The sequence below is a fragment of the Sorex fumeus genome, unplaced genomic scaffold, assembly GCF_029834395.1.
Source record: "Sorex fumeus unplaced genomic scaffold, SorFum_2.1 ptg000051l, whole genome shotgun sequence".
NCBI classification, from domain to species: domain Eukaryota; kingdom Metazoa; phylum Chordata; class Mammalia; order Eulipotyphla; family Soricidae; genus Sorex; species Sorex fumeus.
The window spans coordinates 15,917,293-15,933,264 of NW_026606108.1; the positions used below are offsets into that span (position 1 = coordinate 15,917,293).

General features: G+C 38.2%; 1 protein-coding gene across 1 annotated transcript in view; it reads left to right on the forward strand.

Annotated features, from left to right (window-relative positions):
* Positions 1-15,972, forward strand: part of COMMD10 (COMM domain containing 10) — a 158,549-nt gene that overhangs the window by 23,581 nt on the left and 118,996 nt on the right. The window contains exon 5 of the mRNA XM_056124490.1: positions 4,421-4,531. Within this exon, the coding sequence (XP_055980465.1) occupies positions 4,421-4,531 (111 nt within the window). The remainder of the gene's footprint in view (positions 1-4,420; positions 4,532-15,972) is intronic.

The window sequence follows — 15,972 nt, forward strand, 5'->3', positions numbered from 1 at the left end:
CCCTCCCCCTGCCCCGGACCTTTTGGTACCAGGGATCAAACGTATGACCTCACAAGTGCAAGACAAGTACTTTGTCATGGAGCTATATTCCTGGCCTAAGACACTTTGTCTTTTTATGATTTTGGTTGCTGTCGTATACGGAGTTATGTTTTTTATATTCTCTAGTTGTTTGTGTCTAATATACTATAATGGATTTTTCTTATTAATCTTGTGTGACATATCTTTCTTGAAATCACCCACTAGTTTTTGTAGCTTTTTGAAAAATAAATTTCTATATATATGAGCTTATTATATCAGAATTGTTTCTGTATATGGTTATCTTCATCCCCAAAGTTGGATTTTGGTTTTTGGCCATACCTGAAAGTACTCAGAACTTAGTCTTGGCTCTGTGTTCAAGGATCACTCCTGGCAGTGCTGGAGGAATATATGTGGTGTCAGAGGGGTAAGTTGACATCAGCTTGTGAGTTCAGAGTTCAAATATTCCTCATAATTTTCTTTCTCTAGCCTGAGTCTACCAACATTATAATTTTATTGAGTACCTAACAGACATTTAAAATTTCATATTACAAAGATTTGAAATTTATTCATTTTTTTTATCTCAGTTAACGGCAACTTCATTTTTACCTTCTACACAAACCAGTATTTATATCATTTTTCTATTGTTATTTTAAAGTGCATAGAAAATGAGTGAAAGTCTGATTCTAGTAACAAGAAATGTACAGTTTCATCTAGACTTAGTTGAACTTGCACAATAATGAAAATCACTGGAATCCTAAAAGCACAGACATTTTCTTGAATTGAATGTTCGCAAAGGTTGATATTTATGTGTTTATAGTATTTATGAAAATCATATGTGAAATGTTAGAAATTGAAGTTTTGTCTTAATGCAAAAGTAGTATTTGTTGAAATTTTATCTTGTTTATTTATTTTTTGTTGTTGGGCCACACCTGGTGGTGCTCACGGAATCATTCCTGGTAGAACTCAGGGGGCTATACGAGGTGCTGGGGATCCAACCTAGGTCTGCTGCATGCAGGGGAAGTGCCTCACTGCTGTACGATTGCTCCAGCCCATAATAGTATTTTTTGAAGTAGATATTCCTTTGTTCCTTTTATTAGGGAATAAAGTAGGGATTTTTTTTATTAAATGAGTTGGTAATTTCATCACCGTTTATAATGTTATTTTGTTGCAGATTTGTTTTAAGTTCCAAATCTCTTGAGTTTTAGAATGCAGTTGTTTAAGTTGGGCACTGCTAGCTTCAAAATAGGTAATAAAATTTGGGATCTCCTGGAGAGCCTTCAAATGATGGACTTGAAAATTTTGCTGATTTGACTAATGCAAGCATTTGAGGTGATTATAAATTACTTTGTCTAAATTCTACAACCTTTTTTTCCTACCAAAGGCAAAAAAGGTGAAAGGTGGAAATGGGAGCACTTTTGCACTCACTGTTGCCTATTTACAGATATGTTTCCAATGAAGAATACTCCTCTGTTGGTGCTACCCTCATGTTCCCTTTGTAAAATATACATACTTACTTAGAACATAGTTTCTCTGCAGTGCAATAGAAGTCATGAAAAAGCCTCTTTTTCAAACAAAAGAAAAATTGCCCCAAATTTAAGTTTTAAACGAAAATTCCTTTACAGTCATCTACACAGATGCATGCCCGTTATTGAGGGGTCACCTCATATACATTCAAATGGATTCTCCCAGCAAAGAGTGCTCTCTTGATGATGCAGATTTATTATGCAAAGTGCTTCAAAAAGCTAACGTTATTAATTAGATTACATAAATTGAAAACTGCCCTTCTCACTCTGTGAAGGTTTTAGAAAAAAGTATGAAAGTGCTATGTAGTGAGTGGGGTGGTGGTGGTGGTGGTGGTGGTGGTGTGTGCATGCATGCATGCGTGTGTGTGTGTGTGTGTGTGTGTGTCTTTGTTTCTGTGTGGTGTGCTGGGAATGAAACCCAGGACTGCACACGTGCAAGGCAAGCCATCTACTGCTTGATCCCTAGAAAGCATTTTTTATTATATAAGATATTGTTCTTTAATTGCAAAGTATTTAATAATTTCCATTATTCATTCTGAATTTTCTCTTCATTTGAGTTCTCCGAATGCTGGTAATTTTACCTGAAATGGAATGAGTGCTTTTATGTACGTACATTTACCTATATATAAGTTTAGCAATTTTATTTACTTTAAAATATTTCTTCATGCAGGTATGGGGCAAATACTTTTGAAGTTTATGGGCCTCCAGAGGTGGCTTATATGAGGCGGGGAAGAGAAAGACAGTTACTTCGTCCCAATCACCCTCTGCCAGCCCTGGACTGGCTGGGAAAACTCAGACTCATAGAGTCTTCTATTATCCCCTACACAGCATGGATTAAAGCCCGGCAGCCCCACCAGGTGGCCTCCAAGCCACACCTGACATCCTGACATCTGCTTGGTCTTTTCAACATGGAAGTTAATCCCCACCACCTGATTTCTCTGGGAGCCTCAAACTCAGGCTGAAATGCATACTCTTTGCACGAAAAGAAAGTCCTAGGCCTTACCCAGGGTTTCCAGGGTGCATCACTGGGTGTGACTCAAAAAGAAAAAAAAGATTCATATGAATATTCTTTGATTTGTTTTAATGAACAGAGGGTGCCTACTGTGTTGGAAGATATAGGAAAAATTAGGTGAACAGAATGTATTGTTTGTAATGCTGTGCAGCTTCCAAAACATCTTGAACATGCTTTTTCCGTACTTGATAATACCAGTTATTTTGTAAAGTTCAGGAAGATTCATTTCTATTTTATGAGATACTTGAGATTTGAAAGATTGTGACTTAAGCAAAGTCATATAGTAAGTGCAGTTTATACATGAGGAGAAGCATAAACTTTAAGTTCAGTGCTTTTTAATTCACCCATCTCATGTGGTGACGAAGCTGCATTAATTTATACAGGGGTTCCATTACAATGGGGATTTGTTTATTTTTATCTTCATGATATTCATCTTTATCATTTATGTTAAGTGCCTAAAAATAGGGATCTGATCTGTTGAATGAGGTGAAAACTGCATCTCACAGGTTCTCATGAATACCAAGAAGGTGTTTTTCAGTGAAGGCCGTGACATGTATTAGGATGCTGAGATATCTGAGAGTGGGTCTGACTTTTTTCTTGTTGTACATTACTGTTGGATATAAAATTCACCTGTGCTAACTCCACCAGTGAGCTAAAAGATCGTGCATTATGGATTCTTACCTACCTGCACCATTAAGCTTTTTTCTTTTCTTTTTTTTAATCTTGTGGTACTATGGATTACAGTATCTATCCCCACTGTACCTGTTGCCTCTAAAAGGCTTAGTCCCTGAAAAAGCAGAGCAGTAGTTTTTCACATTATATCCTCTCTTGAACAGATAATACTTTCATTACTTTTTCTATTTTGGCTTTGAGTCATTCCTGTGCTTCTTGCTCTTGAGCAATCTTTAGCAATTAGTACTCTGGTAAGTAAAAATTGCCACGAAGCTGCCATTATTACTAGCCTAACTCAGGTAGTTTTACCAAAATGGGCATTAGTGTTTTGTCAGAGACAATTGCATTTTACAAAACTTCCTTAAATATTGATACTAGAGAGTGACTAGAAATTAAATCTTAATCTTCACGGTTCTGAGATGGGAGAAACCAGTAAACTGGTAAGTTCAATCAAGTGGCATCTATATTGTTCGATATTTTAAAAGAAAACTCACAGCTATAATCTGACTTCATTATTTTTCCTTACCTGATTAAATTTTGCTGTTATGCTGATAAGTTTAAAGGAAATGTTTTAATTAATTTCTGTCACAACTTGGAGCCACAGTAGAAATTTAGAAAGCTTAATCTTTTGGGGAGACCTGCTTGCTCGCCAGTAGATGTCAGTTCTCTGATGGCCGTATTCCAGCCGTACTGTGTCTAAAAGTGTGAACCTCTTACCATCTGGGTAGTATAATTTTTTACTAAATTAAAAAAAATTCTTTTTTTTAACCTGGGTTCTACCTAATGAAAAGATTTTGAAAGATAAAGGTAGGCCACTAAATGTTATTGACTAGTTGAAGTGTCTGAACTAGTTACAAATCTTTTGACTTTCAAATGCACTATTTTAATAACAGTGATGTGTTTGCTATTTGAGAACCATTGACTTCTAGTGCACTCCGTGGCTTCCTCTTAGAACTCTTTATTTTTAGAACACAGTGTTTTTAAAGCCTAGTTTTACTCATGAATCTGACAGATCTGGCAACTGGCCAGTCTACAGAGCCCGCAGGGAGAATGTGCTGCGCGTGCAGGTTCGGGAACTGCCTTTCCTGAAGTCCAACCTGTCCATGTTTATGCCCGCTGAGTGGAGATTTGCTTGGAGTTGACTATTTTCTTCCTTCTGTACCATCTGATTCCAATCTGCACTTGTCTTTTATAGCTGGAGACGGTTGGATGGCAGCTTAACCTTCAGATGGCTAACTCTGCTCAAGCAAAACTAAAATCTCCCCACGCCGTGATACAGCTAGGAGTGAGCAATGAAGACTCAAAGGTAAGAAAGGATATTCCATGGAGATGATGTGTTTTGTTTATGAGGCCTTATGTTTTGTTGTGAACAAGGTTCTTTGTTCTTGGGGTTGAAAAATTAAGCACAATTTAATTAAAATTACATAAGGATTTGCAAATCGATAGATCCTATATTTGTGATACACTGTAATAGCAATGATGTACACATCAGTTAGTTACTTATTTGAAGAAATGGCTTGTCTTGCAAGATGCTTTTTGGATAAGAATTTCAACATGTCTTCTCAATTCTGCAGTGGGAAAATTTGTCATATAAAATTGTGATTTTAATGTTTTTGGTATTTGTCTGCATACATGCCCTAAAGGAAATGTTTTCTAGCCAGTCAGAGCCTGAACTATGAAGATGGTTTGAGTTGTACTACTGTGTGTATGTGTGTGTGTATTATGCGTGGGCACATGTTTAAAACTCAGCTCTTAACAAAATAGTATTTCTGATTAGTTTTATGCTAACTGGTCATTTCTCCTGGTACAGAAAACTTCTACATGTTCAGAAAGGGTCAAGAATTTCCATGCAACTTTTTTTTTTTTTACTGGAACATAGAAATATTTCAGATACTGATGAGAAGTATTGATTATATTTTTATTGTATCGATAATAGAAATGAGGGAGTGACTACTGCCCACTTTAGGAAGTAGGGGTGAAGATAAGGTACCCTGGAAGAGCTAAGGAAGGAGAAATAACTGTAGTTAGATATGATGGAGAATAAATAATAGAGATTGTTATTTGTAATAGGCATTGAAGAATGGGGATATTACTTCTATGTTGGTTCCGCCACCGTTTATTTTATGACACGCATTTTGTTTTCCAGGATTAGGGAGTAGAGCCATACTGTAGTGGACAGGGCACTTGCCTTGGATGGGGCCAACCACGGTTCAATCCCCTGTATTCCATACAGTCTCCTGAACTCTGCCAGGAGTGATCCCTGAATGCAGAGCCAGGTGTAAGCCCTGAGAACCACTGGGTGTGGCCCACAAGTCCTACCCCTTTTTAAAAATAAAAAGTAGAAAACAATAAAATAACTGGGATTTGTACTTAGTCTGGCTTACTTATCTACTACAAAAAGTTAGGTGATTGAATAAGGTTTAAGTACATTTAATTTACAAATTTACTATTCAATAGTGTCATTTGATTCCCCACACTTTTTTTTTTCCAAGAAATAATATGCATTTTATGCTTAAGAGTCAAACTGGTATATTATATGTTCTTTGCAATTTAATGGCATTGTAACCCTGGACAAGTCTTTGTAAGTATCAGTCTTTCCATCTATAAAATGAAAGTAATATTACCTGTCTACCAAGGTTTTATGAAGATTAAATACCCAGTATTTTTTTAATATTTTATTATTGAATCACTGAGATAGATCTTTACAAAGCAGTTCTTAATTAGGTTCCAGTCATACAGTGTTCCAACACCGATCCCTCCACCAGTGTACATTTCCCAACACCAGTGTCCCCAGTTTCCCTCTCATCACCCCTCCTTCCCTCACCCCCACCCCCACCCCCAGTCTGCCTCTATGGTAGGTACTTCTCTCTCTATGGTAGGTACTTCTCTCTCTCTCTCCCCCTCCCTCCCTCAACTTCTTTCTCTCTAAGTACCCAGTATTTGTAAAGTGTTTAGTCCAATGCCTAGTGTTTTGGTATGTGCTCAGTAAATGCTCACTGCTGTCATCTTTATCATCACCATCAAAAATAAAATGGTTTTGGTGTACTGAATGAGCAAGTCTGTTTTATAAGCTGAATTGCATTTCAATTTATTTCCTGATTCATTTCATTTCTTTTTTTCTTGTTTTGCATTATTCAAGCTTTTTCTTGATAGTAGTTTTCATATATGTGCTTGTTAGAAACTGGGGAAGAAAGTCCCCCAGTATTCAATTCAACTTTTTGTAGTGGACAACTAAGTCAGACTAGACACTAACCCTAGTTCTTTTATTGTTTTGCTGCTTTTTTTTTTAAAGAGGGGCGGGCGGGGGTGGGGGGAGGACTTTGGGGGCCACACCTAGTGATCATATGAGATACAGGGGATTGAACCCTGATTGGCCCAATCAAGGCAAGTGCCCTAGCGAAAAATTTTTTCTTCTATGAGATTGGTAACTTCAATTTAGGATAATAATCTGGAACTCACTGGTATAGATATAGACTGGGAGTATTCTATGAGTGAAAACACACATGCAAAGGTTTATAGATACATATGAGTTCTTTATATTTACTGTTTTATTTTTATAACTGCCTTATGTTGTCGGAGTAACTAAATCCAATTTATAGGCTAGAAAGCTCCTATTTTGTCCAAACATTGAGTATACTCTAAAACATCTTAAATTTTGATGTTGTGTCCTCCTAGCTCCTTTGTAATGTCTTCAGAATATACCAGCACGCCTGCCCTGGAAGTAGCAAAGAATGAATAGTGCTTTTAGTTGTGTTTTTTAAGCTTATTGTCCAGAAATAAATACATATGAATTCAAACACGTTAGAGGTACAGCCTTGAGTGTGATTATATTTTCTTTTATGTTGTTACTTTGAAACTCAACAGGCATTCGGTTATCCCTGTAATGTGTAGAAGTATGCACAAGTAGAGAACCATCTCTACTGGCACACTCAAAAAAAAAATAAAACAAAACAAAATAAGACAACCAACAAGGAGCATACAAAAGTGAAGGCCATTTCCCTGTTGTAGTCACTTCCTTCTCTGAGCCTTTATCTTTTCTTCTCCCTGCAGCATTGCATTGATTGGATCTTTTGTGGGTGTCCTAAGCTGGAGGCATGTAGTGAAAAGAGAGTTCGTCCCTGCCATCCCCCACAGGAGTGTGTCCTTAGAGAGCAAAAGAACAGTTAACTCCTGCTCGCTTCTTGTCTCCAGATTTTCTTTATCCTTTTTATTTTGTTCACTTTCTCCCTGTTTTTCTGACCCAGTACTTTATTCCTTTGTACTCTTGTTATACAAGGTTGTTTGATAATTTTGTTTTTTGTTTTGGGGGAGGGAGGAAGAGGAATTCACCGGGTACTGGGGGCCTCCAAGACTGCAGTGCCCCTGAGGCCTTGTGATGTCATAGCTCTCATCTGGAGCTTTGCATGTGCCAGTCATGCCCTTCAGCCCATTGAGCCATCTCTCTGCGTCTTGTTGCTAATTTGAATCCAGTTCCTCTTATTAAGGACCACATACTACTCCACCTTTGCCCACCAACCCAGCCTTTGCTCTGTTCTAAAATGAGACTTTGGCAATCCTGGAAGGGCTAACATTTTCAGTAAAAGGAACGAGTATTTGAAGCGTGTTTTTATTTTCATTCATTTTTTGGGGTGGGAGGGGGTACACATCTGGCAGTATTCAGGACTTACTCCTGGCTCTGTGTTCAAGGTTCACTCCTGGCAGGGCTGGGGGGACCTGGGATGGGATGCGGAGGTCAAGCCTGCAACAAACACGGTTTGCATGTGAGGCAAACACTGGAATCTCTGTCTGTACTATCTCTCTAGACCCTTGTGGCTATTTTTTTGGAAGGCAAGTTTAAGTAAATGGAGAGGAAGTAGAGAAGTTACCACTGACTGGTTTATAATGCAGAGTACCCTGAAATACAAACGTTGTCAATTCTTGTGAAATTTGCCTTTGTTTAAAGTAGGAAACACTAGGTCAGTTTCTTTTACATGTTTATTTTTCATGGTAGTAGTCCTGAAAATATTCAGGTGTTAAAGTAATTCTGGGAGGATTAGTCAGTGCAAACTAGGAGAGAATATTTTGATGGTATTTACCAGTGAGCTGCTGGGCTGAAAACATACTGTAATTCACCAACAAGTACAGTTTCTTGGAATCCTTCTCATACCCTTCCAACGTACACATGAAAAGTGTCGCCTGCAGTAAATGACGTTCTCATTGCTATCACATTAGATAACATTGTTGTACTAGTCTTTTTTTCTCTTAGAACTTTTCTGTCTCAAGGCTTTCCTGTTTTGCTACTAATTTTATCATGAAAGCTGGTGAGATTACAGCTTTTCCTACAGTAGTTTGAGATATGTTTTAGTTGTTTTCCGTTGTTTTAGTGCTAGTCTATTGCACTTAACAAAAGAATCTTATTTTCCTTTTCCACAGATACCTCAGAAGGAGATTTCCAAGTGATTTTTGTGTTTTGTTTATTTCATTAGGGGGCAGCAGAACTCTTTGCTTCCCTGTCACTGGCATTCCCTGTGTTATTTGAGAAATAACATTCAGAATAATTTGTGAAGTCAGTAGTTGTGGGAAATGCTGTTTATATTTCTAATCTTTATATAACAATAGAGTTCTCTTGTTTTCATCAACAAAATTAAAGTCTATTAATCAGATACATATAGAACAAATAAATGAAATCATTATTTCAATGTTTATTGATTCATGCGTAATCATTTGCCAAAATGAAATTTACTTAAAAGCCATTCTCAGACTGCAGGATTTGCATGGAGGGCCCATACCTGAGGCCTGACCTCAGGGAATGGTGGATGGGGGGGTGGGGGGGTGATCGGAGGGGGTGGACCTCTCCCCTTTTCAATAAAGTTGCTGATTCTGAGAAAAAAGAATATTAAAGTGCTTTCTGTAGTATTGACTTTTCACATTCTACCTCTCGCTTTAATTTATTTTATTTTCATGAGACGTTGTCTTGGGGGCCCCTCACACTTGATGGAGTTTATGAGGTTCCTCCTGGCTCTGTGCTCTGAGATCACTCCTGGTGGGACTCAGTGGACCATTTCAGTGTTGGGGATTGAGTAGGGTTTGGCTGTATGAGAGGCAAGTACCCCTGTACACCTCTCCAGCCCCTAATTAATTTTTATGTATTTGTTACATAGATATTTATGATTGAGTTTCAGGTGTACATTGTTCCAACACCTGTCCCTACTGCCCTCCACCAGTGTCCCCAGTTCTGTCCCTCCTCAGCCTGTCTTTGTTGTAGGTACTTTCCCCCTCCTCCATTGTCCTTGTGTTTCCTTCCCTAATTTATCCCCTCCTATTAAAAAAAATTTTTTGTTGTTTATGTGGGCTACACCAGAGGTGCTCAGGGCTTACTCCTGGCTCCACACTCAGGGATCATTCCTGGTGGTACTCTGGGAACCATATGGGGTGCTGGGGCTCAAAACCAAGCTGGTGACATGCAAGGCAAGTGTCCTACCTGCTGTGCTATCACTCCAGCCCCCTCATTTATTTTTATAGGAGGAAAGAGAATAAAATAATTCCAAGATGGCTTGGAATAATTTATTAGGTTATAGTGTGTCTGGTAGATTTGGGAACCTTGTCCTGCACAGAGGACTAGAGCCAAATAAAGTGAAGGAAATGGAAGTTTAGTGGAGTGTGCTCCCGGGCAGAGCCTGGGGTAGAGCCGCGCCCTGGGAAAGACCAAGGGGGCTTTTTAAGTTATCTTGGGTAGGGAAAAGGAATCAAGACTAGTGGAACTGTGCGCTTGGTCTGGCTCCTGTTATCTGGGGTGGGAGCCGGCGGGGAGGGTCGATTTTGAGGAAGTATGGATGCAGCCTGGTGGCCTCCTGGTGCCAGGTGGGCCATAAATCCTGTCTTCCTCGATGAGGACAAGGTAATCTCTGATTCTGGGAATGTTGCTGTCTTATCAGCCTGTTGCCATTTGGAATGCTGCTGTCATAGCCCGTTGCCATTTAGTCCCAGTTGCCTTTTTGCCCAAGCATTCCTCCTAGTATTTAGATTCCAGGTAATCATGAAGAGTTAAAAAATTTTGTTTATAGAGAATAGCAATTTTGAACAATGGAAGTAAAACATTCTGGACAACAGAATCCATATTTTCTGGATTATGCTTAGATTTAGGTGTTCTAAGAATGAGCTATTTATGATTTTTAGAGAACTTAGGACTTTCAGTACTAATTTTCTGAGTTAATGATCTTTGTTTTTATTTCTAGACCAATTTTATTTAGCGTTATAGAGAGGAAAGTCTTCATAGTCCTTACTCTGTGCAAGAGATATTGCATCCTTAATATTTAAAATATCTCTTCCAGATCTGAATTACTTTCTTTTCTCTTATTTTGTAGGTAGATGGAGGCATAGCAACACAAAGATGTTAAATTAGTTTCCTAGATTGTACAACTAATAAATAGCCTGAATAACATTTGAATGCAGGCAGTTTTAGTTCAGAACCCTGTGCTCTATTCATCATCCTGATTTGTGTTATTTTGCTCATTTAGTAATGTAGCTGTTGATATGGTATTATGTTGACAATATAATATATTCAAGGGTAGTATTCAGAAGATTTAGGAACTTCCATAAAAAAGTGAAACATTACTCTCTCAAAAATTGGTTCTTTACTTTGAGTAATCTTCAGGAACAGGTGAAAAACCCAAACATTTTATAGAGCCCTCTCTTTTTTTTCAGGGCATAATTTCTTTTTTCTACTAGTATACAGATTAACAAACTTTTTTTTTTTAAGTTTTTGGGTCACACGCAGTGCTTGGGTCACTCCCGGCTGTACACTTAGAAATTACTCTTGGCGGTGCTCAGAGAACCATATGGGATGCTAGGGATTGAACCAGGGTTGGCCGCATGCAGAGCAAGTGCTTTACCTGCTGTACTATCCTGCCAGCCCTGTAGAGATTAACAAACTTTTTAAAAAAAAATTTTATTAGTGAAACACCATGAGGTACAGTTGTAGACTTACAAATTTTTGTGCTTGGGTTTTGATTATACAATGATCAAATACCCATCTCTCCACCAGTGCCCATTTTCCATCACCATAGATCCCAGTATCCCTCCCACACCCATCCCCCCATCCCACCCTGCCTCTGTGGCAGGACATTCCCTTTTGTTCTTTCTCTCCTTTTGGGTGTTGTGGTCTGCAAAAGAGGCATTGAGTGACAATCATGTTCGATCTATAGTCTACTTTCAACATGCATCTCCCATCCTGGGAGGATCCTCCAAACATCCTTTATTTGGTGCTCCCTTCTCTATCTGAGCTGCCTTTTCCCCTAGCATGCCCGGCTGGCCTCTAAGCCTTGGAGTGAACCTCCTGGTACTTATCTCGGCTATTCTTGGGTATTAATCTCCTATTTTGTTACTTTATGTCCCCCAGAAGAATGCAATAGCAAACTTTTAAAAATGTGTTTTATTTCATTGTACAACACATAATAGCAATCTAATCAAATTCTCTAACAGAGAAAATAGAAACAGTCCTTATTTGTTAGATAAATGCTCAGTTACTTTGTAAACAAAGCCTGGTTATTTGGAATCAGTTTGTTTAAGTATTCACAAGAATTTGTGATTGTGGTTTTCTGATTATTTTGTTTTATATCCATTTGTGTTGTACTTATTTCTCAATGACAGTATGCTTCTACATATCATATTTTATGTCAGAATAATGCAAAAATTATTTTCCTCAATTTGTGTGTGTGACCAGTGTGTCTTTCTCAAGGATACTAGACTTTGAAGTATATTGAAGTGTTTAAATCCTATGTGCAAATGTGCAGACCTCGTTGAGATCACAAAATGAATTCCTCTGAGTATGTATGTAAACTTCTCCTGAAAATTTCAGATTGTCTAATGGGCACTCTGTATGTATCCTTGATAAAACCTTATTATACGGGGGGTAAGACACTTTGCCTCCCACCAAAAATGGTTCAAATACCTGGCACCACATAATGGTCTTCAGAGCATTGCCAGGATTTACCTGAGTACAGAGCAAGAAGTAAACCTTGAACACCACTGAGTGTGGCCCGCCAACCAAACCAAAAACACAAATTTATTATAAAGTAAACACCCCACTATTTTAAACATTATCTTTGATTAGTAAAAGTCATATACAGTATGAATGCACAATTTGAGTATGATAGCTTGTAGTATTCATGAGGAGAAAATGCTTTCCCTCCCTTTTCCTTGGCTTTTGTAAATGTTTTTATGAATTTGGGTGTACAAATAACTGCTTAAGATGCTGTTTTTACTTTTTTGGGTGGGGGGAGGGGTTGTTTCTTTTTGGATCATGCGTGGCAGTGCTTGAAACTTCTGATTTCGTTCTCAGGGATCAGTACTGGTATGGTGCTAGGGATCAGATCTGGGTTGGCACATGTCAGGGGAATGCCCTTCTTCCTATACCATGTCTTGGGTCACCCCCTCCCCCCACGCCCCTTTTTAAAAACTTGCTTAGAACTTCTAATTTTTCTATTGTAAATTGTTACACAATGATAATAGTAGAGGAGAGAATTTTTAAAAACATGACAGCAAGTTTATACATTTAAGAATTTGGCAGTCATCCTTTGGCTACATTTTTAAAAAAAATTTTTTGTGGAATTCCAAAGTAGAGGAACCTTCACTTGACTTTCCTAGCTTCCAAACCTCTTTAATTTTTGAAATCCAGAGGCATTTGAAAATTGTTCAAACCACTGAAAGTTCTTCAAACATAATAAAATGTGCTTAGAAGTACTTTGAAATTTTGTTTGATTTGGTTTTTATGGGTTGGAAATGATTGGACTGTTCCTGGTTTAAGTATTTTTGAAATAAAAGTGTTGACAATGAAATTAGACATTTAGACGACGAAATGATAATAAATTCAATAAAGGAGGCCTGGGTTTGATCTCTGGCATTATTATTGGGAGCAACCCGAGTACGGCTGGGTGTGACCCCTGCCCCATGCCCCCTCCCGACCTCCCCAGAAAGGGTAAATAAGATTTAACCCTTTTAATAGCTTGCATTTTGTTAATATTAAATACTGTGCAAAGTGTTGTGCTGGGCAGGAGATTAGTGTATAGACAGGTTTTCTTTTTTCCTTCATGGAGATTACAGTGTAGGAGGAAATACTGTTGGGCAGTGGATAGATATTTAGAAATATTACAAGAAAGAAAATGCGTGGACTCTAGAAACATGACTCAGATTGGGCCAGGCATAGAAGTCCCGTGTGAAGGAAAGGAGAGTGGCTGATCCGAGCTTGTTGGGGATGAAGCAGCTGAGTGTCAGGTGGAGCTGGTTTAGTCAGCATGCGGGGGTTTGGAAGAAAATGATAAATTAGAAACTACATTCTGCACATTTCTGAGGTTTAGGTTATAATTCATTCATGATAAAGGAAGAAATTAATCACTTTGGGAGAGCGTCTTATGGGCAAGTGAAGTGGGAGAAGTTTATGGCAGTCGGAGACCAGAGAAAGAGGCATTTCTTGAGGGGTAAGTTATGACACATCCTGCTTAGAGGGGAGAGGGACTGGGAAGACTAATTTGGCCCTTGCAGCTGTAAGCGAGATATGTATGTTCCCCATTTTGTAGATTTAAGGCAGTAAGACTCAGTGAATGTCATCCCCTTAATGGATACTAGAAAGTGATGGAGCCAAGATTTGAACCTTGCTTCCATCTGACTCATGCACTTCTTTGCTAGCTTTGACAATTGTGATTTTAGTTATAATTGAGAGGAAAACTAAACTTGATTGGGGTTAAGCCAAAGAAAGAATAGGAGGGAGAGCTGAAAAGAACCAAATGAGCAGAGAAACGGGATAGTTATCTAGTGGAATTTTGGTTTAGTGACTGGAAATGTGTATGCTGGTGCTGCATATCGACTGGGAAAGAAATTGATGGTGTAGGCTAGAGAAAGGGGTATAATTTCCTTCATATGGTGAGCAGGTGTGAGATCCAGAGCACAGATAAAGGGTTGGGCGTTAAGAGTAGTGGGATCATTATTATCTGTTATAATAGGAGAGAAGCATGAATATGTGTTTTGCTGGTGGGAAGAAAATTATTCTGATCACTTCTGTTTACTTAGTGGGAAAGTGGATGAGTTGATGATTGAGAACAGGGCATATGAAATAGGTATTTTGGATGATGCGGAAGTGAACAAATCAGGTATTTCAGAATTTTATCACTTTGCTTGAACAGTTGTTGATTGCCCATTTGAGATTTGTGACCATGAATTTGAAATGAGATCTGTTGGAAAATTATACATTTTTTTCATCTTTAGTTGCTATGGTTCTTCTATTGAATTGATGGATAATTGGATTTAATTGCCCATGGGGGAGTGTGGGGTGGTTGTCTCTGCCAGGTGTATCAGAGAAAGGGACAAAGGCTTGGCTTTCTAAACAAAGGGGAGTAATTTTAGTGATTGCATATAGAACCTAAATTGGATCCGGTGGAAAGTGAGGCTGTATGTGCGGAGTGGGGTTAGGGTTGGGTAGGGGGTGGGAAGGGCTGGGGTGGAAGAGGGAGAAACTGACTACAGAAAGAAGAACTGGAACCCTGACCATAGTCTCCCTAGAGTTATTTGAGATACTGGGGAGCCTAAATCCCATTTATTGGAAAAAAATAAGACAAAAAATATATACTCACAAGACTTGAAAATAAGGACGCAAACAGTTATATATACACATATTTATAGCATGTAGCGTTTAATACTAGACATCCCAGAAGCCAGCAGATGGAAACCACATGTCCAGCAGTGAATGAATGGATAAGCATTTTGTGACATGCACACATAATGAAAGAAATATTATTGAGCCATAAAAAGGTATGAAATGCTTGTATATGCTGTAGTGCGGATGAACTTAAAAATGTTCATTTTTGAAAGTCAGACAAAAAGGTATTATACAGGCTCATAGAAACAGCAAACAGATTGACAATTGCCAGGGTCAGAATAGTGTGGGGAGAAGAAAGAATGATAGTTTAAAGGCTATTTCATTTTGGAGTGACCAAAATATTCTTGAATTAGACAGTTGGTAGCATTAGATATTTGCACAGCATTATGAGTGTATTGGAAACCACCGGTTTGTTTATTTTTATTTGTTTATGTTTTGGAGGCCACACCCATGGGTGCTCAGGGTTTACTCCTGGCGCTGTGCTCAGGGATCCCTCTTGGTGGGCTTGGGACCATGTGTAGTACCAGGGATTCAGCCCGGGTCAGCCGAGTGTAAGGGAAGTGCCCTACCTGCAGTACTTTCTCTCTGGCCCCAGATTTGTTTATTTTCAAATGATCAAAATATAAAATAGTGAATTTTAGAGAGAGAGAGAGAGACAGAGAAGATTGTGGAGGTCAACTTTAGGATTATTTTAATCCTCTAAATTGATTGATGAGAAAACTGAAGTTTAGTGAAGCTAAATGACTTTGTCATTTGATTATTAGCACAACCAGGTAAGACATAATGGAAGGAATTGTATTGAAAGTGACTGATTTTAAATCCTTAGACTGGCAAGAATCTAAACTTTTGTCTGACAACATTTCCATTTCAAAATGTGTTCAGTGATACTTAAGGGATAATTGATAAAATAATAAATGAGGTAATGTCCGTGAAAGGCCTATAATGACACCTATGCAGTAGATACTTGAATTTTAACTAATGCATATTATTGGAATACAAGTTTCCCTGGAAAATATTTTTAGGGATTTTTATTTTTTTGGAAGATAGTTGACTTGATGAGAAAAATAGTTTGTTCTTTATTTTATTTAGTTAATTTATTTTTGGGTTTGGGACCACAC